The sequence below is a fragment of the Manis pentadactyla genome, chromosome 13 (assembly GCF_030020395.1).
Source record: "Manis pentadactyla isolate mManPen7 chromosome 13, mManPen7.hap1, whole genome shotgun sequence".
NCBI lineage: Eukaryota > Metazoa > Chordata > Mammalia > Pholidota > Manidae > Manis > Manis pentadactyla.
Window position 1 is genome coordinate 58,324,516 of NC_080031.1, and position 21,351 is coordinate 58,345,866.

General features: G+C 61.8%; 1 protein-coding gene across 3 annotated transcripts in view; it reads left to right on the forward strand.

Annotated features, from left to right (window-relative positions):
* The window catches only part of FLT4 (fms related receptor tyrosine kinase 4), a 36,246-nt gene that overhangs the window by 6,574 nt on the left and 8,321 nt on the right, over positions 1-21,351 (forward strand). For all 3 annotated transcript variants that reach the window (XM_036917813.2, XM_057490385.1, XM_036917814.2), the window contains exons 2-24: positions 6,320-6,416; positions 7,047-7,291; positions 7,436-7,548; positions 7,682-7,844; positions 8,050-8,189; positions 8,415-8,583; positions 8,890-9,007; positions 11,478-11,632; positions 11,721-11,883; positions 13,025-13,148; positions 14,145-14,253; positions 15,171-15,533; positions 15,790-15,936; positions 16,031-16,162; positions 16,293-16,399; positions 16,690-16,825; positions 17,246-17,350; positions 17,568-17,681; positions 17,831-17,919; positions 18,051-18,201; positions 18,720-18,814; positions 19,185-19,307; positions 20,331-20,442. In XM_036917813.2, the coding sequence (XP_036773708.2) occupies positions 6,320-6,416; positions 7,047-7,291; positions 7,436-7,548; positions 7,682-7,844; positions 8,050-8,189; positions 8,415-8,583; positions 8,890-9,007; positions 11,478-11,632; positions 11,721-11,883; positions 13,025-13,148; positions 14,145-14,253; positions 15,171-15,533; positions 15,790-15,936; positions 16,031-16,162; positions 16,293-16,399; positions 16,690-16,825; positions 17,246-17,350; positions 17,568-17,681; positions 17,831-17,919; positions 18,051-18,201; positions 18,720-18,814; positions 19,185-19,307; positions 20,331-20,442 (3,270 nt within the window). The remainder of the gene's footprint in view (positions 1-6,319; positions 6,417-7,046; positions 7,292-7,435; positions 7,549-7,681; positions 7,845-8,049; positions 8,190-8,414; positions 8,584-8,889; positions 9,008-11,477; positions 11,633-11,720; positions 11,884-13,024; positions 13,149-14,144; positions 14,254-15,170; positions 15,534-15,789; positions 15,937-16,030; positions 16,163-16,292; positions 16,400-16,689; positions 16,826-17,245; positions 17,351-17,567; positions 17,682-17,830; positions 17,920-18,050; positions 18,202-18,719; positions 18,815-19,184; positions 19,308-20,330; positions 20,443-21,351) is intronic.

Genomic DNA, 21,351 nt, shown 5'->3' on the forward strand with positions numbered 1-21,351 from the left:
CCCAAAGGTGTGGGGTGAGGGCTCTGGGGCAGGTCTCCCTCCCGCTGCCCCCTAGGACTAACGCACAGAGCCCCCAAGCCCAGGCTCTGCTGGCCAGCTGCCCCCTGTGCCCCCAACTTGGTTCACCTCCAGTCTGCAGCCACAGGCCCCTGGCTGCCTCTGTCCTCCTGGGCACAGCTGCTAAAGAGAGTGCAGGTCAGACTAGCAGGGCAGCCCCATCACTCACAGGCAGGGCCTGCAGGAGGGAATGACCGTGACCGCTGCGCTCTGCCAGGGCGTGGAGGGGGCCCCTGAGCTCACAGGCCATCCTGATGTTATCCCTGGGTTGGCCGTGTTGGGCCTGGGGACAGCTGTGGGCTAGTGCCATCCTGGCCGCTTGGAGCCACCCGATGGCACACACCCCCACCTGCCATGTGCTGGGTCAGGGCTGGGTGGGGGTGATGCTGTGAGTCTCGGGCCTTGGGCAGGCCTCTCAGGTGCTGCAACAGGAGCAGCAGATCTCCAAGGCACAGGGAGCAGGGAGGGACAGAGGATATACCTGGGCCAGCCGGAAGGCAGGTGACGGCCTGCTGTGCTTGGCAGACAGATGCTGGATGTGGCAGGGGCACTGAGGGTGGCACTGGCCAGGAAGGCTGCGCTCTGCTCCGTGGCTTGGCCAAGGGCGTGCACAGTTCCAGAGGGCAGAGGAGCCAGCGAATGTGTCCTCAGGGCACAAGGCCCCTCTGGGCTGAGAAACAACCAAGAGGCCAGGAAGGAGGCTGCTGGGAAGCACGGGGGCGTAGAGGCTAGCACTCAGGGTGGTGCTGGGAGGGAAGGGGACAGAGAGATGGGATGCTGGCTCTGGGCTCCTGGGCTTCAGCCAGACCTCGGCTCCTGCACGGCTGTAGTGGGGCCTGGTGCCTCAGTTTCCTTATTGCTGATGGGACTCGTGGCCTCTCCCTCCCTCCCTGGCTGTGTGAGGATCAAATGAGACAGTGACAGGCAGCCATGGTCAGCACCTGACCCCCAGGACTGCCAGCCCCTCACCCAGGAGCCCCGTGGGCTGCTCCCACAGTCAGACACCTGTGGCTGATGCCAGGGTTCCTCCCGCCCAAGGCTGCTGACAGCACACAGAAGAGGAGGTGTGCACTCTGGCCCCACTGACCTCGGCGCAGCGCCTGCCGGGACTGCTCTCCTGCAGGCTGGGGGGCCAGAGCCGCTGGCCAGGGGAAGGAAGAAGCCAGTTCCTGGGCCAGGAACAGGAAGGCAGGGGGAGTGCAGCAGAGGCCAGGATGACAGCGCTTCCTGCTGCGGGAAGGGAAAGACAGCAGGGACAGACAACAGCCAGGCAGGAAGGATGCGCCTTCTTTGGGGCTGGGGGTGGGGTGGGCAGCATGGAGGCGCTGGGCATAGTAGCCCTCGGCTGACTGTGCCCCAGCTGCTGAGCAGCCCAAGGTGCTCACAGTCCCCAGGGGGCCTGACCTTTACAACTAGAATCATCTTTTCCAAAGTAACAACAGGGTCTAACACAGTACCAACCCAAAGGGAGACCTCAGAGGTTGTTAGCCACCAGTCTGCCGTCCACCCATCCTTCCAACCATCCATTCACCCACCTTTCCATCCTTCCACCTGTCCATTCTTCTGTCCATTAGTCTGTCCGTCCATCCATCTATCCATCTACCCACTTGTCCTATCTAGCCATCCTTCCTTCCATTCACACATCCATCCAACCATCCATGACTCTATTCATCCATCCATCCTTGCATAAATCCATCCTTCCTTCTATTTATCTGTCCATCTAACCATCCAGCTAATCATCCTTCCTTCCTTCTTTCCATCCATCCTTCCTTCCATCATCCATCTATCCATGTGTTCATTCAGAGAGCTATCTTTCTACCCATTCATCTTTTCATCCATCTGTCCATCCATCCATCAGTTTATTCACTCAACAAGTATTTACGGAGCCTTGACTTTGTGCCAGATGCAGAGCTAGGCATGGGATGGAGTAGAAAAGAGGACTGTCTTGGTCCTTATCCCACTGAAACTCACTGACCAGTAGAGGACATGGAAAAACATAACTTAAACAAATATGAAGATAATATCATTATGAACTGTGATGGGGAGGATGAAGCAGCAGCCAAGAGGTTGAGGTGGAGCTCAAAGGGGGACTGAGGTTTTGGAGGAGGCACAGAGATTGTGTCTAAACTGAAGCCTGAAGATGAGAAGAAGCCAGCTGAGCAGGGCATGTGAGAGGGGGCAAGTCACCAGGAGAGATGTGTGCACAGCCCCAGGGGTAGGAAGGCGCATGCACACACGTCATGGAACAGCCTGGAGGCCATGGGCTCGAGGATGTGAATACAGGGTGAGGGTGGACCAGGAGCATGTGGAGAGGCGGCAGGGACCAAGGCACAGTCAGAAGTCTGGATTTTCCAGAAAGTATACTGGGATTTAAGTTCGAGTATGACATGGCCCCTTACTCACAACTGCGTGGAGGAGTCGGGGAGGGCAAGAACAGGTCCAGGGGGCACTTTGGTGGTGAGTGCTGTTGGACAGGCCCCAGGAGAGCAGAGGCTGCCTCTGAGATGCTCTGGTGGTGGACAGATGGCTGGGGTGGGAGAGGCAGGCGTGCATAGCCACTCTCAAGTGGTGAGACACTGGGATCAAGGAGAAGCCCTTGGCAGGATGGAGAGGGTGTGCGGTGCTATGGCATCCGTGCTGGGTAGAGGAGGGGAGGGGATGGCTCCCTGCCCTGGAGCACCCACAGGCCACCAGCTTGGAGGTCACAAGACTCCTTGGCCAGCAACTCCATGAAGCAGAGGAGGGGTCTGCACCCCAGGGGAGGATGAGCAGGTGTGAGAGGAGGGGCCAGAGAGCTGTGAGGAGGCGCAGGAAAGGGGCTACGGCTGGAGGGGAATATAGGGTCAAGGAACGGGTGGGGAGTTTGCGCAGAGAAAGCCTGGTGATCAGGACTTGGATGCAGAGGTTCAGTCTGCAGGGAGCGACCCCAGCACATGGAGGGCTTGGCCGAGGGCGTGGGAGCGGGTTTCCAGGGCCCAGGCAGGGGTTTGAGGTTTGGACGTGGGAGGGTGACCCATCTCCCTCTGGTGGACTTGCTTCATTGACGTGAAGGTGGGAGAGGAGAGCCCGCCCTGAGCTCCACACCCAGGTTCCCCTGGGGCCTGCCAACAGGGAGAGAAAGGGGAAGTGGTGGCGTGAGACTCGGCGTTGCCCTGCATGCTGAGCCGCTGACGCGGGGCTGCTGGGGGTTGAGGGGAACAGCAAGAGGCAGGTGAGCAAGCAGAATGACATCGGTGGGCCATGCCCAGGCCAGGGTGAGGCCGGGAGGGGCTGGCGAGGGGGAGGGTCCCTGGCCTGGGAGTCTCAGTGAGGCTAAAGGACTCCGCGGGGGTGCGGCAAGGACACCCGGCGAGAGGCAGAGAGGTGGGGAGCACTTCTGGGCTGCGGGGAGGAGGGCGGACAATGGAGAGGAGGCCCGCGAAGGCCGGGGCACTGGTGAGTCACCCGTGTGGATGCCGTGTCACGGGGAATGGCCCGAGGTGGGGTGGAGGACCTGCAGGGCCAGGAGCAGAGAATGCGGGGAAGTGACCAGGACAGCAGCTGATGACAGCTTTAGTGGGGGGTGGCTGGCGCCCCTGGAGAAGAGGAGGTGGCCCCAGGGCATCCTCCAATGCCCTGCATGCAGAGAGCAGTGCCACCCCAGGGCTATGGTGTCCTCAGAAAACCAGTTAAGACAGGAAGGATGGAGGACAGCGTGGTCTTCGGTGAAGCCTGCCGACCTGCCGACTGCACATGGCCCTGTGGAAGTGAAGACAGAGGGGCTTCCAGGCAAGCAGGGTCCTGCACCACTGGGTGAAGGCGCTGGATGGCCCCCCTCCTCTTCACTGCGGGGACGTGGATGCTTCCCTGGTGGTGCCGTGGTCTCTGGGGAGGAAGTTCCTATAGGCCCCACACATGCACCCACCCATCCCTCAGGCACCAATCTCCCTGTCCTTCATCCACTACCCATCCTCCCACCACAAATCCATCCCACTGCCCACCCACCCCTGACCCTCCCACCCATCCACAGTCAGCCCTTGAATCCGTTCTTGAATCCATCCCTCAAGCTGCACTGAGTTAAGGATGAACAAAATACAAGCTGTGTTCAGCTGTGACCAGAAAGCACAACTGTGTCCAGTGGGTGTCCTAACAGTGGGAGCCCAGAAGGCCAGGCCAATCGGGGAAGGGACGCGTGAACTAGACCCTACGGAGGGGCTCTGAGGGACAGAAGGAGTACAAATGTCCCGGCAAAAACACAAGCAGGGGCCAGGGCCTGACAACAGGAAAAGCCTGGCACCTGGGGCCAAGGGCGAGTGGCTCTGCCTCCGGGAGGTGTGTCGGGAGCAAAGGGATAGGCAGCAGGGACGGCCTGGCCAAGGCGAGGAAGCCGGGCTCACATCTGCCATCGCCAGAGCCAGAGGGTCCAGGCGTGTGCCCTGGACATGTACCACAGTAACGGGGACCCCGGGCCTCCCTGCGGGCCATGCACAGGCCCCAGGCAGGTGGTGCCCAGATGCCGCCTCGGGCCTCGCCCCAGCTGGTCCACCTGGAGTGCCAGTTGGTTCACCCCCTACAGGCCCAACCAAGCCTGTCATTCTCCCTCTTCGGTAGCTCACAGACCACTCGTCTGCCTCATGTGGCTTTAGTCACTGTCCACTGCCTAGAAAATCTTGTTTCTCCTTTGAGGACCAGCTTGGAGGTGCCTCCCCAGATTCCTTCCCAGCCACTTACCACCCAAGGGGAGCCTACCCTCTGTGGGGGCTTGCTCTCCCCAGCAGCACAGCGGGTGGGGGCCAGTGTGCATGAAGGACCAGGGCTACCCTGGGGAAGTGGGCCTGGTGGCAGAGCCCATATGGAGAAGGTCCCTGGGGACAGAGCCCCACGCCACCTTCCCACCTTTGGGGGCTGGGGCGGCGGGGCATTGGGTTCAGACTAAGGAGGGACTTTGCAGGGTCACAGCTGCTGGCTATGGTGGAGGCAGGGGGGACTGCTTTCTGGCAGCAGTGGTGCAGTGCAGCAAGAGGGCCTCAGTTTCCCTTTTTGTACAGTGGGATTTGACGCCTGGTGCCAGTGAGGGCCTTCCATCTCTGACCTGTAGTGGTGCAGCACCTAAAAGGTTTGGCCAGAGGAGGCATGAAGGGAGAGGCTGGCCAAGCTTTGGCTGGTAACTATCTTGTCTATGTGACACCAAAATCAGAGGGTGTCACCCCAGTGCTGCTTCCCAGGGCAGCTTGGGGTCAGGGTGGTATAGAACCACCTATGGTGGGGGTCCCTTGCACTCCACGTCCCATAGCTAGCTTTCAGGGTGGGACCCTGAGCCTCAGGGAGCCGGGCTGTGGGCCTGGAGGGAGCTGGCGGCTGGAGCAGGATAGTGGGCTGTGCCCCCCAGGAGGACAGGGGCTCGGGGGCAGGGACAGGACGCAGCCCTGGGCCTCCAGCCATGCAGTCTTCTCTTCCTGTTGTCTCAGGATGGTCCTGGCAGGATGCATCTGCCAGAGTCCAGGTCCAGACCTCCCTGGGGCCTGCTCCACCCGCACTGGAGTCCCCCCATCACACAAGTCCATGTGCATGCACACACTGACATGTCAAAGCCACACATACCACTCACACACACAGATCAACACCCACAGACACACACACACCATCCTGCTGGGCACCCCCCAACTGGGCATATGTACCCCTGTGTGGCAGCTGGGAGGGGATCCTGAAGGCCGCAGGAGGGCTTTCAACCAGATGAGGAAGAGTTATGTGTGTGTCAGGGAGGGGCCCTGAAGGGAGAATGGGGGTGAGGGAGGGGGGCTGAGGCAGCCAGAGGGGCTGCGATGTGGACAGAAGCTGATGGAGCCACGGACACGGGCGGTGGACGCCGAGGGGCCTGGGAGAGGCGAGGTCACAGGCAGAATGTCAGGGGAAGCCAAGGTGCTCCGTTCTGGAGTTGGGAGAGGGTCTGCACTGTCAGGACCCCCTCCCCGGCAGTGGCCGTGCCTGGGGTTCAGGAGGGCGGGGCCGCCAGGTGGACGTACGGGCTGCACGCCAAGGTGATGCACTCCAGGTGGACTCCGTTCTGGCAGCTCAGCACAGCTGGGGCCTGGAGTCGGGGTCCTGCAGGCCCCGGTCAGGGCCCACTGGGGCTGGCCATCTGGGGCCGCGGGCAGGGGCTGCCTGAGGTAGTCACCGGCTGCCGTGGGGCCCAGTAGTTGCTGCTCTGGGCCAAGTGCACCTGCTGGATCTTGTCATGTGAACTCACCGCCCAGCATCACACTGACCCTGTTTCTCACCCCAGGCCTGGCGACTGGCTACTCCATGACCCCCCCGACCCTGAACATCACGGAGGAGACACACGTTATTGACTCCAGTGACAGCCTGTCCATCTCCTGCAGGTACTCAGCTCCCTGCTGGGGCAGCAAGGTCCTGGGTCCCTCCGACCTGGCAGGAGAGGAGTCTGGAGAAGGTGGAGGACCCAGAAGGCAGCCCCTGCACAGGGCAAAGGGGCCCTGAGGCTTGGTGGGGCTCCCAGTGGTCTAGGTGTGGATGCCTGGAGGCACAGACCCCTGCCCTGCAGACACAGGCATCCTGCACCCACCACAATGTCATTACTTCACATGAATCATTTATCAGTCCCTTTGTACCCACCACTGGGTCACCCCACACTGACCCCAGATCACCCTGCATGGACCCCAAATGGCCTGCACCCACCCCAGCGACCTTCACAGGCCACAGGCCTGCCCATACATTCCAGGCCTGTTTTCCTCCCTGCAGACCCACCTATAAACTGAGGCCCAGGGGTTTCTGCAGGCCAGCCTGCTGCGTGCAGGCCTAGGAGCCAGGCAGAGGCCCCCGGGGGCTCAGGAGCACCCCACCCTGGGGTGTCAGAACACTGGGCTGTCCTGACCTCTGAGTGTGACAACCTGTGGACAAAGCTCCTCTGGGGAGGCTCTGCAGGGACTGTGCCCCCACCCCAGCTGCGGGCTACAGCCCTGCCCCTCTTGACCTCTCGCATCCTCTGCCAGGGGGCAGCACCCCCTCGAGTGGGCCTGGCCCGGGGCCCAGGAGGCACCAGCCCCCGGAGAGAAGGACGGCGAGGACACAGGGGTGGTGAGGGACTGTGAGGGCACAGACACCAGACCCTACTGCAAAGCACTCCTGCTGCCTGAGGCCCATGCCAACAACACGGGCAGCTACCACTGTTACTACAAGTACATCAAGGCGCGCATCGAGGGCACCACGGCGGCCAGCACCTACGTATTCGTGAGAGGTGAGAGGGCCCCCCACCCACCTCCACTGCCACCAGGCCCAGGTGGCACCCACACCCACACACCTGGGGACCCCATGGGCTGCCCTGCCGCCCCCAACCCAGGCAGAGGCCCTTCCCCTCCCTCAGTCTGCTCCCTCTCCTCAGACCCAGAGCAGCCATTCATCAACAAGGCGGACACGCTCCTGGTCAATAGGAAGGACGCCATGTGGGTGCCCTGCCTGGTGTCCATCCCCGGCCTCAACGTCACACTGCGCTCGGTACAGCCCCCACCCCTGCCCCACCTGCAACCCCACCCCGGATCCGGCCCATCGTCCTTCCCTGGGACAGGCGGCTGCTGGTCTGGCCAGGAGGATGGGCAGCTGGGCCCTGACTGCTGCCACATCCCCGCAGCAAAGCTCGGTGCTGCAGCCTGATGGACAGGAGGTGGTGTGGGACGACCGTCGGGGCATGCGGGTGCCCACGCCACTGCTGCGTGACGCCCTGTACCTGCAGTGCGAGACCACCTGGGGTGGCCAGGCCTTCCTATCCAGCCCCTTCCTCGTGCACATCACAGGTAGGGGCCACCTGGGGCTGCAGGGCCCTCACCCTGTCACCATCTCCACGTCCTGCGAGAACTGCAGGAGGATGGGGAGCCCCCAGGCCTAAGAAGGGGGGTGTAGGGTCCTGGGTCACCCGGCTGGCCTCAGTGGGCACCCTGTGCCCCACACTGTGCGTGGTGTCCTGTGAGGGCGTGGGGGTCACTGTGCGTGTGTCGCCAGGCAATGAGCTCTATGACATCCAGCTGTTCCCCAAGAAGTCCCTGGAGCTGCTTGTCGGGGAGAAGCTGGTCCTGAACTGCACGGTGTGGGCCGAGTTCAACTCAGGTGTCACCTTTGACTGGGACTATCCGGGGAAGCAGGTGAGGTCAGCAGTGCTGTGCGGGGCCGTCTCCACAAGCCCCCATTGCTGCCCACATTGTCCCCAAGAGCCCTGGCTGGGGGGGGGGGGGGTTTGCCTACCTAAAGCACTGGGTCTGGGTCCAGGGCTTCCAGAGCCAAGTGGGCCGGGCCAGGTGAGTGCCCTCGGCAGTCAGCTCTTCCAGAGCCCACCTGCTCTAACCCCGGGCTTCCCTGGGCGTGGGCAGGCAGAACGGGGCAGGTGGGTGCCGGAGCGGCGCTCCCAGCAGACTCACACCGAGCTCTCCAGCATCCTGACCATCTACAACGTCAGCCAGCATGACCTAGGCCCCTACGTGTGCGAGGCCAACAATGGCATCCAGCGATTCCGGGAGAGCACCGAGGTCATCGTGCACGGTACGGCCAGGGGTCAGGCTGGCATGCCCAGCGTGGCCTGTGCTGAGTCAGGTGTCCGTCTTCAAGCCTGGGGAACGAGGGTCTTCATGCACTGTGGGCCCGGGGTCAGAGGTCGTGGGGCACCTGGGCAGCATGGAGTCTGGCCAGAGGGAAGGGAGGGCAGCAAGTGGACCCCAGAGGGCAGGGCAAGCCCCCATCTGCAGGCGTCTGGTCGCTGGGAGTGTGGGGCCATGCTAGGAGTCCCTGGGCAGGGGTGGGCCAGCGACTCCAGGCCCCTGCTTTACGCTGATGCCTCCCGTCTGGCAGAAAAGCCCTTCATCAGCGTCGAGTGGCTCAAGGGTCCCGTCCTGGAGGCCACAGCAGGAGACGAGCTGGTGAAGCTGCCTGTGAAGCTGGCAGCGTATCCTCCACCGGAGTTCCAATGGTACCAGCCCTGGCTCCTGCCCCTCGCTACACACCAGGCCAGGCACAAGAACAGACCGGGGGGCAGGAAGGGCAGCTTCCTCCTCATCAGGGCCTGCACCCTGAAAACCCCTCTGAAGACACTCTAAGGAAAATGCACAGAATGTGTTATTTCAGCCAGAGGGAAGGTTGGCCTGGGTTGCTACTGAACTGTGAAAACTTTGAAATACCAGCCTCCTATGACATGTGGGTGTGGTGGGCACAGTGTAGGGTTTCATTTAACAGCTTGCTGCATGCACTCAGTATCTCTGAGGGCTCTGCCAGATGGAGAGGGTCATGGAGCTCTGGGTTTCCTAGGCCTTCCTCTCAGCAGGCTGCTAACCCCAGTGCGCCCTATCCAGAAATTCAGTGATGCTCAAACTGTTCCAGAGCCAGGCCGTGAGCTGGACCTGAGCGCTGCAGCAGTGAGACCCTCCAGGAGGCCCACAGGTTCCAAAGCCCTGACTCTGGTCTGTGACCTAAGAGGAAGGCCTCCTCTGTGAGGTGCCAAGGGTCAGTGAGGGGGCCCTTCTCTGGTGGCTCTGCCTGCACTGGATGTTCCCCGAGAGCTCGGGAAGGCACAGCAGTGTTGGACCATCTGAGCAGTCCACGTGGCCCACCCTTGTCCCCTGGGAAGTCACACTGTAGCCTGACCCTCACTGTGCAGATGAAGAAACAAGAGGCCAGTAAAGTGAGAGGTTGTTCCTACCTGAACCTCCTGGGAGGGCCCTGCTCCTTCCATTCCCAGCTGGTCAGAGGAGCCATGCCCTTCCCAGCTGGGAGCACCTCCTTCCAGGCAGGATGACCTTTTCTGAAAGCCTGGAGCTGGGCAAGCAGAGCCCCTGACATTCGCGGCTAGGATCCCACCACCCTGGCCATAGGCGGGAAGCAGGCTTCTCCCGAGAGGGCCTCAAGATTCCCTGGTCTGGGCCTGGTGTGACCCTACCTGTGAGGCCATAGGCTTTGGGGCCCACCTGGGGCACCTGGTGCAGGACCAGGGCCCTTGGCACAGGGTCCTGAAGGGCGCTAATGGGGCCTAGAGCCTCCCTCTTGGGTACAGCCTCCTGGAGATACTGCAGCCCTGTCCCCTGCCCTCCAAGGCCAGCAGGACTAGCCCAGCTCTGGGAGGGTGGCCAGCGCTGCTGCATCTGGCCCAGGCTTGATCCTCCACAGAGACTCCTGCCCCAGGGCCACCTCAGCCCCACAGGGGCCCACTGTTCTGGGTCAGCGTGCAGTAATTATGAGTGAGTAAATGGATGGAAATCTAGTAGACAGACAGGCTGGTCCTCAGCTCCCAAAGTGCCCTTTGTGTGCCCAGCATGGTGCTGTCACTGAATGCCACACCTCAGTTAGACCTCATGATCCCTGCAAGAAGGTGCATTGCATTTCCCTGGTTCTTAGATGAGGTCATGGGGACTTTGAGGTGTTGAAGAGGTTTGCCTAGGGTCACAGATGCAGTCGTAGGTGGCCTCAGGATTCTGCATCAGAGCCAGGCAGGCCACATGGCTGCCCCTGGGCCCTGGCCTGCCATGTGATCCCGGGTGAGTCAGGTCCCCGCGTCGTCAGGCTGTGGTGTCCCATCTGAGATCCAGGCCCTGCATCACCCTCACTTTGGTCTCTACTAGGCTGTGCATGTGGCTGAGCACACCCGGGGAAGGCGCCTGCCTCAGGGAGGACCGTTTCCAGGTGGAGTCCAGAAATTGGGCTACGAGGGCAGCTACCTGCAGCACTCCCAGCTCAGGACAGGAGAGAAGCCACTCCCTGGGGTGGGAGACATCTGTTTATTCCCACATGCATTGAGCACCTACACCCTATACATGCTAAGCTCCACCTTACGTGTAGGAGAATAGCAGCGAGGGGACAGTCCCTGCACAGCTAGGGGAAGACCGATGGTCAGCAGACACTTGTATGAAAATTAGTGTGCAAATGAGCAGGCAGGCAGAAATGGGGCAGCAGGTGGTGTCAGTTCATAGGACAGTCAAAGAAGGCTTCTTTGACTAGTGGGTATTTGAATATAGCAGGGAGGAAACCATTCAGGCATCTAGAGGACTGAGCAGCCAAGCAAGGGGGACAGGCAGTACGGAGGCCCCAGATGGGGATCTGGGGACAACGAGGAGCGCCCACACCTGGAGAGCTGACAGAAGGTCAGCGCCTGCCACATGGGGAGGGCACGGTTGTGCTCCCCAGGAGAGGGGTCTGCAACCACCACCGAAGCCTAGGGAAGGAGGCAGGGCCCACAGGGCCCTCCAGCTGTACCTGAACCTGTGGGCACGTGACATGGCAGGTCAGGCCCGGAGTGCACCCCCATGGCCTTTAGTTGGGCAGCTTAGAACTGGTAGTCCCAGCCTGCACCCCTGCCTCCCAACAGTATATTCCAGTTGTGGCACTGGGGTGTGTCAGGTGGCACCAGGGATGGAGCCAGTGCGGCCCCCTGAACTCCCTTCCTGGGCCAGGTACAAGGACAGAAGGGCAGTCCCTGGGCGCCACAGTCCACACGCCCTGGTGCTGAAGGAGGTGACTGAGGCCAGTGCCGGCATCTACACCCTCGCCCTTTGGAACTCTGCGGCCGGCCTGCGGCACAACATCAGCCTGGAGCTGGTGGTGAATGGTATGGGCAGAAAGGACAGAAGAGGGGACACCGGCAGGAGGGTGGGGAGGTGGGGGCTGGCTGACCGGCTGCCTGCCTGTGCCCCCAGTGCCCCCCCACATCCACGAGAAGGAGGCCTCCTCCCCCAGCATCTACTCCCGCCACAGCCGCCAGGCCCTCACCTGCACTGCGCACGGCGTGCCCCCTCCTCTCAGTGTCCAGTGGCACTGGCGGCCCTGGACACCCTGCAAGACCTTCACCCAGCGCAGCCTGTGAGTTAGGCTCCACCCCATCCTCCCCTACTTCCCAGCTCTGTCCCCACCTCAGCTGTGAATTCCACTTGCTGCCTCGGCCCACCACAGCCCTGCTCTAAACTCGAACCTATCTTCACCTCACCCGAGCAAGGTTCAAACCCTCCCTGGTATGAGTCAGGCCAGGCTGGACAATGGGGATGGTCCAGCCTCCACCCATCTCTCTGAAAACAAAGCCCCCAAACACATAATTGCATCCTCCAGAGATGGCCAAGGGACGTGCCTCTGGGAGGAGGGCACCTCCCACCAAGCAGGTGGACCTGGGCTAGTTTTACGGGACTTGGATTGAGTCCCAGGCTTGCCAAGTATGTCCATGTCACATTTGCCATTTAGCAAGAGATTCTTGAGGTGGAAGGGAACAGGCTGAGGAGGGACAGAGCCAGAAATCCAGGGAGGAGACAGGGCAGCTGCACCAGCAGAGGGGCCATGGCCAGTCTTCAGTGGGGGGGGCTTAAGTGTGGCCCACAATGTCCAAAAAGCTCATAAGAGATTCTTCTGGACCACAAGGCTGCAGGTCACTGCGGGCATCCCCAAATGTGCTTCCCTCTGATGCTCTACCTTTCTAGTTTGCATCAACTAGCTGAACCCTGGGGTCCCGCTCTGCTTCCCTACAGGCAGGCAAGAGCTTCTTTTGGGGTGCCAGACCCACGTCCCAGCAAGGGACCAAAGATGCTGGGATGCACACCCAGCCCAGGGAGGGGTTTCAGCGCCAGACAGGGGAGGGAGGAGCAGGAGTGGTGCCTTTGCCCCTGGGAGATCTGGGTGGATTCTGTAGGGGGACCACATGCGAGTGGGGGAGAGTGAAGAGTGGGCTGGAGGGCGAGCCACAGGTGTGTGTTGCTCTGTGGGCACCAGGCCCTGGCCTGCAGGAGAAGGTGGTGTCTGGCAACCCTTGAAGGGTCACTTGCAGAGGCCCTGGGCACAAAGGGTGGAAGAGTGTTCCAGAAACAAAGCCCTGGACCCCTCTCCATCACCTGAGAGCCAGCCTCACCCACCATGATGTGAAGGGTAACCCTGCGTATCCCAAGGCTCAACCCCAACCCGCAGTGGGCCCTCCCTGCCCAGATCTCTGACCTAATCCTTACCTCTTCATGCCTGGCAGCCGGCGGCAGCCACGAGACCGCATGCCACAGTGCCGGGACTGGAGGGAGGTGACCATGCAGGGTGCTGTGAACCCTATCGAAAGCCTGGACACTTGGACAGAGTTTGTGGAGGGAAAGAATAAGGTAAGAGTGGCAGAGGGAGGAGAAGGAGGTGGGGAGGGGCCCTCTCCTAGCCTCGGTGTCTACCAGGCCTGCAGAACTGTGAAAGTCGATGACCTTTCTGCAGTTTCTCGGGGTCTCCCCTGCCTGCATGTGGATGGGGGGGCCAGACCTCCTGCCGCTTCCCAGAGAAGCTGAGATTCAAGGCCAAGTGGCCAGGCTCTGGGCCCCAAGCTCCTGGAAGGGTCAAGGGGAGGGACCAGCAGCCACAGGCTCAGCAGCTGGCCCGGCCTGGGGGCAATGCCTAGAAGAAGCCAGGCTGGGGGGAGGGGACTGAACAAAGGCACCCACTTCCTACAGTCACTTCCTGTTTTCCAACACGCCTCCAGAGCCTCTTCCTGTTCGAGGCCTGGCCAGGAAGTGCCCCGCTTGGGGTGGAGAGATCTTTGGATGGTAGGCAGAGCCTGTGGCCCTCTCTCTTCCTCTGCTTCCAAGCTTCCTATTCCCCGAGGCCAGAGTCCTTCTGCAGGCCTGAAACCCAGCACCTCCAGTCCCCACTACCCAGAGTCCCAAGGGAGGTACCATGGGCAGCCCTGGGGTGGAAGTGGTACATCCCAGGGCTTACCAGTGACCAGCAGCCAGCCTTGCACCACAGCCTGCATCCTAACCCCGGCTTGGATCCCCCCAGGGCCACACTGGCCCTGTCCGCTCCTCAGCACAGCCGCGAGTTGGGCCCATCCACACCCAGGTCTCTCTGGCCCTGCCTAACTCCACCCTCTGGCCTCAGTTACAGCCAATAGCAGCTGGCCATAGCGTTGATCCTTGACTTTCCTGGGGATCCACCTCCGTCTGCTGCTGGAGGGCCTCAGCTTCTCCCTGCCTCACCCCGCCCTGCATTTTGGTCACCCCCAGCCCGAGCCTCAGTTTCCCCCAGTACTCTGGTGGGCACACCAGCCTTCTTGCAGAAAGGCAAGAAGAGCTTAGGTGGGAAATGGGTCCTTATGCCTGTGCTCTGCCCAGACGGTGAGCAAGCTGGTGATCCAGGATGCCAATGTCTCCGCCATGTACAAGTGCGTGGTCTTCAACAAAGTGGGCCAAGATGAGCGGCTCATCTACTTTTATGTGACCAGTGAGTGACTTAGGCAGGCCTGGGTGGAGGTCGGGAACCAGGTGGGCACTGGAGAGCAGGCCTGGGAGAGAGGCTGATGAGCCCGGGTTGGGGCCCACTGAATTTCTATGACCGTGGGGCACACAGGAGAGAGACCTAGGGCAAGAGGGATGGATTTAGAAGTCAGCAGCGTATGGACGGGGAGCTGGTCCATTTCACCCCCAGCCCTGCAGGCGCTTTCCCTAGGGTGGCCTCCTGCTCCACACAGACCCCCCGCCCCACCTCCCCCCAACCCCTTTGCCAAGCCCAGGCTGCCAAGCAGTGGCTGGCTCACCTGTGCGCTTTACCCTGTGGGAGGGTCCCTGGTTTGTTCCCTCTAGTTTTCAAACATGATAGTGACCTCAGGAAGGCCATGAAAGGACAGTCACTGGGAGTAGGTGAGGGCATCTCCCAGGGAATTGGAGCCAGACCGAACGCTGCGGGAGGGGGAGGAGGGGAGCCCACAGGAGCCTGACCAGCAGTGGCCAGAGGGACAAAAGGAAATTGGGAGCGGGGCATTGCTGGAAGCTAAGGGAACAGTGAGGTTCTTCCAAGGAGAGGACGGTGGTCAGCTGTGGTCAGCAGGGAGGGACCGGACTCCGCCAAGTGCACTGCAAGGAGCTCACCCGTGGTCTGGGAGGGTGGGAGCGCAGCCCGGCTGGGGCTTGTCCAGGATGGAGTTGGATGGAGGTGAGGTGGGAAGGGGCAGTGGCGCTGACATCAGCGAGCTGGTCTGGTTGTGATGGCGAGAAGGGGTAAGAGAGGTCGGGGCTGGTGCCGCTGGCCCCGAGACACTTGGTGCACACCCTTGGTTCAGTGCCGAGTGAGTCCAGAGCTGACGGGAAAGGGCAGCACCCACACCGGGCGCAGTGTCACAGCGGCACCTCCTCCCTCCCCAGCCATTCCCGATGGCTTCAGCATAGAATCGGAGCCATCGGAGGAACCCCTGGAGGGCCAAGCCGTTCGCCTGAGCTGCCGGGCGGACAACTACACCTACGAGCATCCGCGCTGGTACCGCCTCAATCTGTCCACGCTACACGACGCACACGGGAACCCGCTGCTGCTCGACTGCAAGAACGTGCACCTATTCGCCACGCCGCTGGCCGCCAGCCTGGAGGAGGCAGTCCCCGGGGAGCGCCACACCACACTCAGCCTCACCATCCCCCGCGTGGCGCCCGAGCACGAAGGCGACTATGTGTGCGAAGTGCAGGACCGACGCAGCCGCGACAAGCACTGCCACAAGAAGTACCTGTCTGTGCAGGGTGAGGTGGGCAGGGCCGGCGCGGGGGGCGGGGGGCCCTCACCCCGGCCCGCACACACTTGGGCCGGCCATCCCGGAGCCTGGGCCTGCAGGCGCGGCCCCCAGCCCCGCCGCAGAGGGGCGCAGCCCTCCCCACCCCGCCTCAAGCCCTGACCTCTCCTTGCGCCTCGCTTCGTGCCATCCTCCCAGCCCTTCCTGATCAAGCTCCCTCCTTCTCTCTGCAACCCCGCTCAGTTTCCTCTTGACCCCTCCCGTAGCCCTGGAAGCCCCGCGGCTCACGAAGAACTTGACCGACCTTCTGGTGAACGTGAGCGACTCCCTGGAGATGCGGTGCCCTGTGGCGGGGGCGCACGTGCCCAGCATCGTGTGGTACAAAGACGAGAGGCTGCTGGAGGAAGAGTCCGGTAGGGGGTGCACCCCAGACGCACCCCGTACGGAGGCTTGCATGATCAAGGCCCAGACCCCCCTGAACCGGAACCTCCACCCCGCCCCCTGCAGGAATTGACCTGGCGGACTCGAACCAGAAGCTGAGCATCCAGCGCGTGCGCGAGGAGGACGCGGGCCGCTATCTGTGCAGCGTATGCAACGCCAAGGGCTGCGTCAATTCCTCCGCCAGCGTGGCCGTGGAAGGTCGGGTCTCCCCTTCGCGCCCCTCCACCCACCTTCCTCCCACATGGCACAAATGGTGCCCACAGGAAGGGGTGCTTCCCACAGGTGCACCCTTCCCCATACACATACTTGCCCCCTTCTGCGCACTCAGGCTCTGAGGATAAGGGTAGCATGGAGCTCGCGATCCTTGTGGGCACCGGGGTCATCGCTGTCTTCTTCTGGTTCCTCCTCCTCCTCATCTTCTGTAACATAAGGAGGGTGAGTGCTCCTCAGCCGGCTGCCTCTCCCCAGCTCCTGGCGAGGCGCGGGGAAGGGGGTACACTCTGTCCACTCAGCCCCTGAGATAAGAAATAAGGTCTGTCCTGTCTCCCAGAAAGCCTCTCTGATGTCTCTGTGCTGGGTCCTTACCCGACCAGAGAATTTCTCTCTCCCTGTCCCCTCCTTGATTGAGAGTTCCGAGGGAGACCTCACCTATCCTGGGCAAAGTTTTAACCAAGCCTGTGGTGATGTAAACCAAATCCGTGAGCTGCCCCACCCCCGCCCCCCAGCCCGCCCACGCAGACATCAAGACCGGCTACCTGTCCATCATCATGGACCCGGGGGAGGTACCCCTGGAGGAGCAGTGTGAATACCTGTCCTACGATGCCAGCCGGTGGGAGTTCCCGCGGGAGAGGCTGCACCTCGGTGAGGCCACACCCAGCCTGCCCCGCCTCCCCTCTGCTGCTGGGCCAGCAGGCTGGAGTCCCGCAATGCCTGCATTCTCAGAACCTACGCCAGAAAGCCCCGCCTGGCCTGACCTGTCCATCTGGGCACGCATCCCCAGGACAGCCGGGGCACCCAGTTCCCAGGCCCCGAGGTCACTTCCTGCTGCTCTGAGCGGGGTGGGCCCTTCACACCTGCTGGTAGAGGATGCAGCCCTTCCTGTCTGCCTCTCGTCTCCCTCCCTTCCCGCGCCGCTCCTCGTGCTCTTCCTGTTTGGCAGGGGGCTCCCGATTTTCCTCCCCATCCTGGGCCTGCCTTCCTGGGCCTGCCTTCCTGGCCCTCCCAAGGGGTCCACCCTCACCCTCATACAGCTCACCTGGAACCGGCTCCCTACCCCCACAGGGAGAGTTCTCGGCCACGGGGCCTTCGGGAAGGTGGTGGAAGCCTCAGCTTTTGGAATCAACAAGGGCAGCAGCTGTGACACTGTGGCTGTGAAAATGCTGAAAGGTGTGGAGTCGGTGGGTGGAGGCGGTGGTGAGGAGCAGCAGCCCTGGGTGGGCTGGTGCGCAAAGGGAAACCGACGTGCTGGGGACCCTGTGGCCCCACCGGCAGTAGCAGTGGCGGTGCCTTAGCTAAGCAGGTGGGCTGGGGAGGAAGGACACGCAACGGTTGGGGCCCAGGGCGACGGGCACGCACCAAACGAAGTCCCCGGTGTCCCCTCCAGAGGGCGCCACAGCCAGCGAGCATCGCGCCCTGATGTCGGAGCTCAAGATCCTAATCCACATCGGTAACCACCTCAACGTGGTCAACCTTCTCGGGGCGTGCACCAAGCCCAACGGTACGCAATCTGGGGCGGGCGAACAGGCTCTCCGGGTGGGAGGGGCCTGCTGGGCTTGGACCGCATGCGGGCGGGGCGTTGCTGCGGGGATTGCGTGGCAGTGTGCCCTAGGTCACCAAGCGCTGGTCTCCTGCCCTGTCCTGCCCCAGGCCCTCTTATGGTGATCGTGGAGTTCTGCAAGTACGGCAATCTCTCCAACTTCCTGCGCGCCAAAAGGGAGACCTTCAACCCCTATGCGGTATGTGGGCGCCCTGTCAAGGGCTGTAGCTCCACAGTGAGCCAGGGGGGTGCCAAGGTGGGCTGGGGTTGAGGGGATTCCCTCTTCAGTAGGTGGCAGCGACCTGTGGGACCCGCTTTGTGCCTCGGCAGGAGAAATCCCCAGAGCAGCGAAGGCACTTCCGGGCCATGGTGGAGGGCTCCAGGGCTGACCACAGGAGGAGGGGGAGTGGTGACAGGGCCCTCCTCTCCAGGCTCCTGATGGTCAAAGGTGCGACCGGACAGAACCCTCCAGTCCAAGAAGGTAAGGGCTGGGCCTCCCCTTGCCTAAGATGTCTAGCTGGAAGGATGATGCCTCATGATCAGGGGGCTGTGGGACAAGCTGGTCTCTGGCCCTCCTGGAGGGGCTTACCCCCTCCACACAGGGGCTTACATGGGAGAGCAAGTGATGGGCTCTGTCTTAGGAAGGAAGGACACCTCAGGGACATTTTTCACGGAGACTTGACAGTTGATTTAGGCATCACTGGATGAATAGGAGTTTCCCCTCCAGACGGTAGAGAGCAGACAGGCAGTTACATGTGCAAAGGTCCAGGGGTACAACAGTATTCACTGCTGTGGGAGTCATTAGTGGGTGTTGCAGTCAGGATGGAGGCTGAGGGGCAGAAGAGGGGTCCTGATTACTTGTTAGCTAGTGCCAAGGGCCTTGGGGGCCCGGCCAGGAGAGATACAGCCAAGGTCAAAAGAACAACAATCACTTTGAGGCAGTTGGAAGATGAGTCGTGGATGGGGCCTTTCCTGAGCCCATCCTGCTTCTTCGTGCAGCCGAGGACCTGTGGCTGAGTCCACTGACCTTGGAAGACCTTGTCTGCTACAGCTTCCAGGTGGCCCGAGGGATGGAGTTCCTGGCCTCCCGCAAGGTGACTACCCTGGCAGGCCTTTCAGAGGGGAAGAGGGGGCAGACCCCACTTCCAAGGTGTGTGTACTGTCCCAGTTCACCAGCAGCAACCCCACGGTCGAGGCACATCTCTCCTGCTTTGCAGAGGGGGACACTGAGCCCAAGCATGGAAGTAACTACCCAAGATCTCCACCTAGTCAGTAGGAGAGCTGAATGTAGAATCAGAGTCTGCTCCACCCTACAGCCTCCGCTGCTGTGCCCATGGCTCCACAAGTCCTCACCATGGGGAGTCCTGGGGACACAGAAATCTGTCCCCAAGAGAGCAGGGCTCAGGTATGGTATGGCCCCAGGGGACTTTGCTGACCAAGCCCTGGTACCTCCTCTGCCCCTAGTGCATCCACAGAGACCTGGCTGCTCGGAACATCTTACTGTCAGAAAGTGATGTGGTGAAGATCTGTGATTTCGGCCTGGCCAGGGACATCTACAAAGACCCGGACTATGTGCGCAAGGGCAGCGTGAGTGCGAGCCCCAGAGGGAGGCAGGGGCACGGACTCCTGTGCAGGAACAGGGACTCACCCCCATGTTCATGGAAGATCTCAGGGCTGGTGCCTGCAGGGACCCTAGTGACCCTGCCAGGGCACCTGGCCCAGGTGAATGGAGGCAGGAGCAGATGAGCAGGGACTGCTGTGCTCTGACTGGAGCTTGTGTTCAGCCTGGGCCTTGGTCCAGTAGGTGGACCTTGACTCCCACACCTGCCCTGTGGGGGCTGGATGTGCAGAAATGGACGCCACATGGTGTCTGTCCTAGAGATGGACAGGCCTGGGGCAGAGGGTCACAGGGGTTCCTTGTGTATCTCAGTGGCACTCAAGCAGGCACCTGAAGGAGCAGCCAAAGCTGATGAGGGGTTTGCCTCCCAGGAGGAGGGCAGAGGAGGCGATGGGCAGGGTGGGTGCAGGCTGTGACAGGCCACCCTGCTGGCACATGGCTTTTGTCCTTCTTTTGAATGGGCAGGTATGTGGGGCACGTGGAGGTGAGGCTCAGGTGTGTGTTCCAGAAGCTCCCTCTGCATCTGCTGGGGGGAGTGGGGGTGCTGGGGTGGAGGCAGAGGCCACTCAAGATGGGCCATGGCCCTCAGGACTCTCAGGCAAAGGCCATAGAAGGGAGAAAGAGAAACTATGGGGACACCCAGGAGGGACAGTGGGAGGAGGGATCCGGAGGATGTGGGCTTCCAGTGTGGGGACCGAGTGAGCACATGAAGTGGGGACGGTGAGGGTGGCCAGGGACCCACGTCTTCCAGGGTCTGGAGGAGGGGGAGCAAGTGCTCCCCAGGAGCACCCAGGGGAAGAGAAGCCCAGAAAGAAGCCTTCAAGGGAGGTGTCCAGCACCACGGGATGGGGCGGGGGGCCCAACGAACACTCACAGGGTGGGTGTGGCCCCTGAGCCAGGGGAGAGTAGGGGTGGTGGAGCTGCCCAAGGGTTTGGCCTCCTTCTTCCCTGCCCTCAACCAGTGGGGACATACTTCCCTCCACCTCCCATAGGCCCGGCTGCCCCTGAAGTGGATGGCCCCTGAGAGCATCTTTGACAAGGTGTACACCACCCAGAGCGACGTGTGGTCCTTCGGGGTGCTGCTCTGGGAGATCTTCTCCCTGGGTGAGTGCAGGCGGGGCGCAGGGAGGGGACAGACAGGCCTGGTTCCAGGCCACACGGCCAGCTCCTCTGCTCAGGGTCTGGGCCACCAGGGGAGGAAGCAGCCCAGGTTTCTGAGGCAGGTGGGTTGAGAGTCCCCACCTGCAGCCTCGGGCACCATTCTGGATGGAGCCCTGTCTTCACTCAGTGGCCCTGGGCTCCCCAGAACTTCCCCTCCCTGGCTGAGCCCCTTCCCCCTCTGCTGGGCTGCCTAGAGGACACTGGGTGCTTGTCATGCAAGCCCCACATGGGCAGCTGGGACCAAGATGGAGGTCCTGGGCTAGGTGCGGAGAGGCAGCGAGCACAGAGAAGCACCCAGTGGCAACCATGACGGGTCACTAACAGTAAAAGTGCAGAGCACAGAAGAACCGGGCTGTGCAAGCCAGGAGGGCAGGCTGATGGGGGACGTGCAGCAGGTGGGCCTGCCAGGACAGCCATTCTGGGCAAGGGCGCAGCCAAGCCCAGGGGCCCTGTGTGTTGGAGGTGGGCCAGGCAGGTGACAGGAGACACAGTGTGAGGTGCGACAGGGGGTCCATGAAGCCCCTGCAGGCGGACCGGGGAAGACCTAGAATATGAATCCAATGGGGGCGTACAGGGAGGGCTTTGAGCTTGGGAGGGAGCAGAATGGCTTCATCCTAAAAGGGCCATGTCCTGCTGTGAAATTGGCCCTCAGGGTCAGAGGGAGCCCTAGAGGCCCTTAGGAGCTGCTTTTCCTGGGGTCAGGAGTGGTGAGGTCCAGGGTGTGTCTGCAGGCAGAGCCACAGGGTTTAGGGGAAGATTGGACAGGCATCTCTGAAGAGGGGCCATCACTTGTCTGGCTCCGCACAGCTCCCCCACCCTGGTGGTCCCGACCCTGGTGATCCTTGTGGCCGT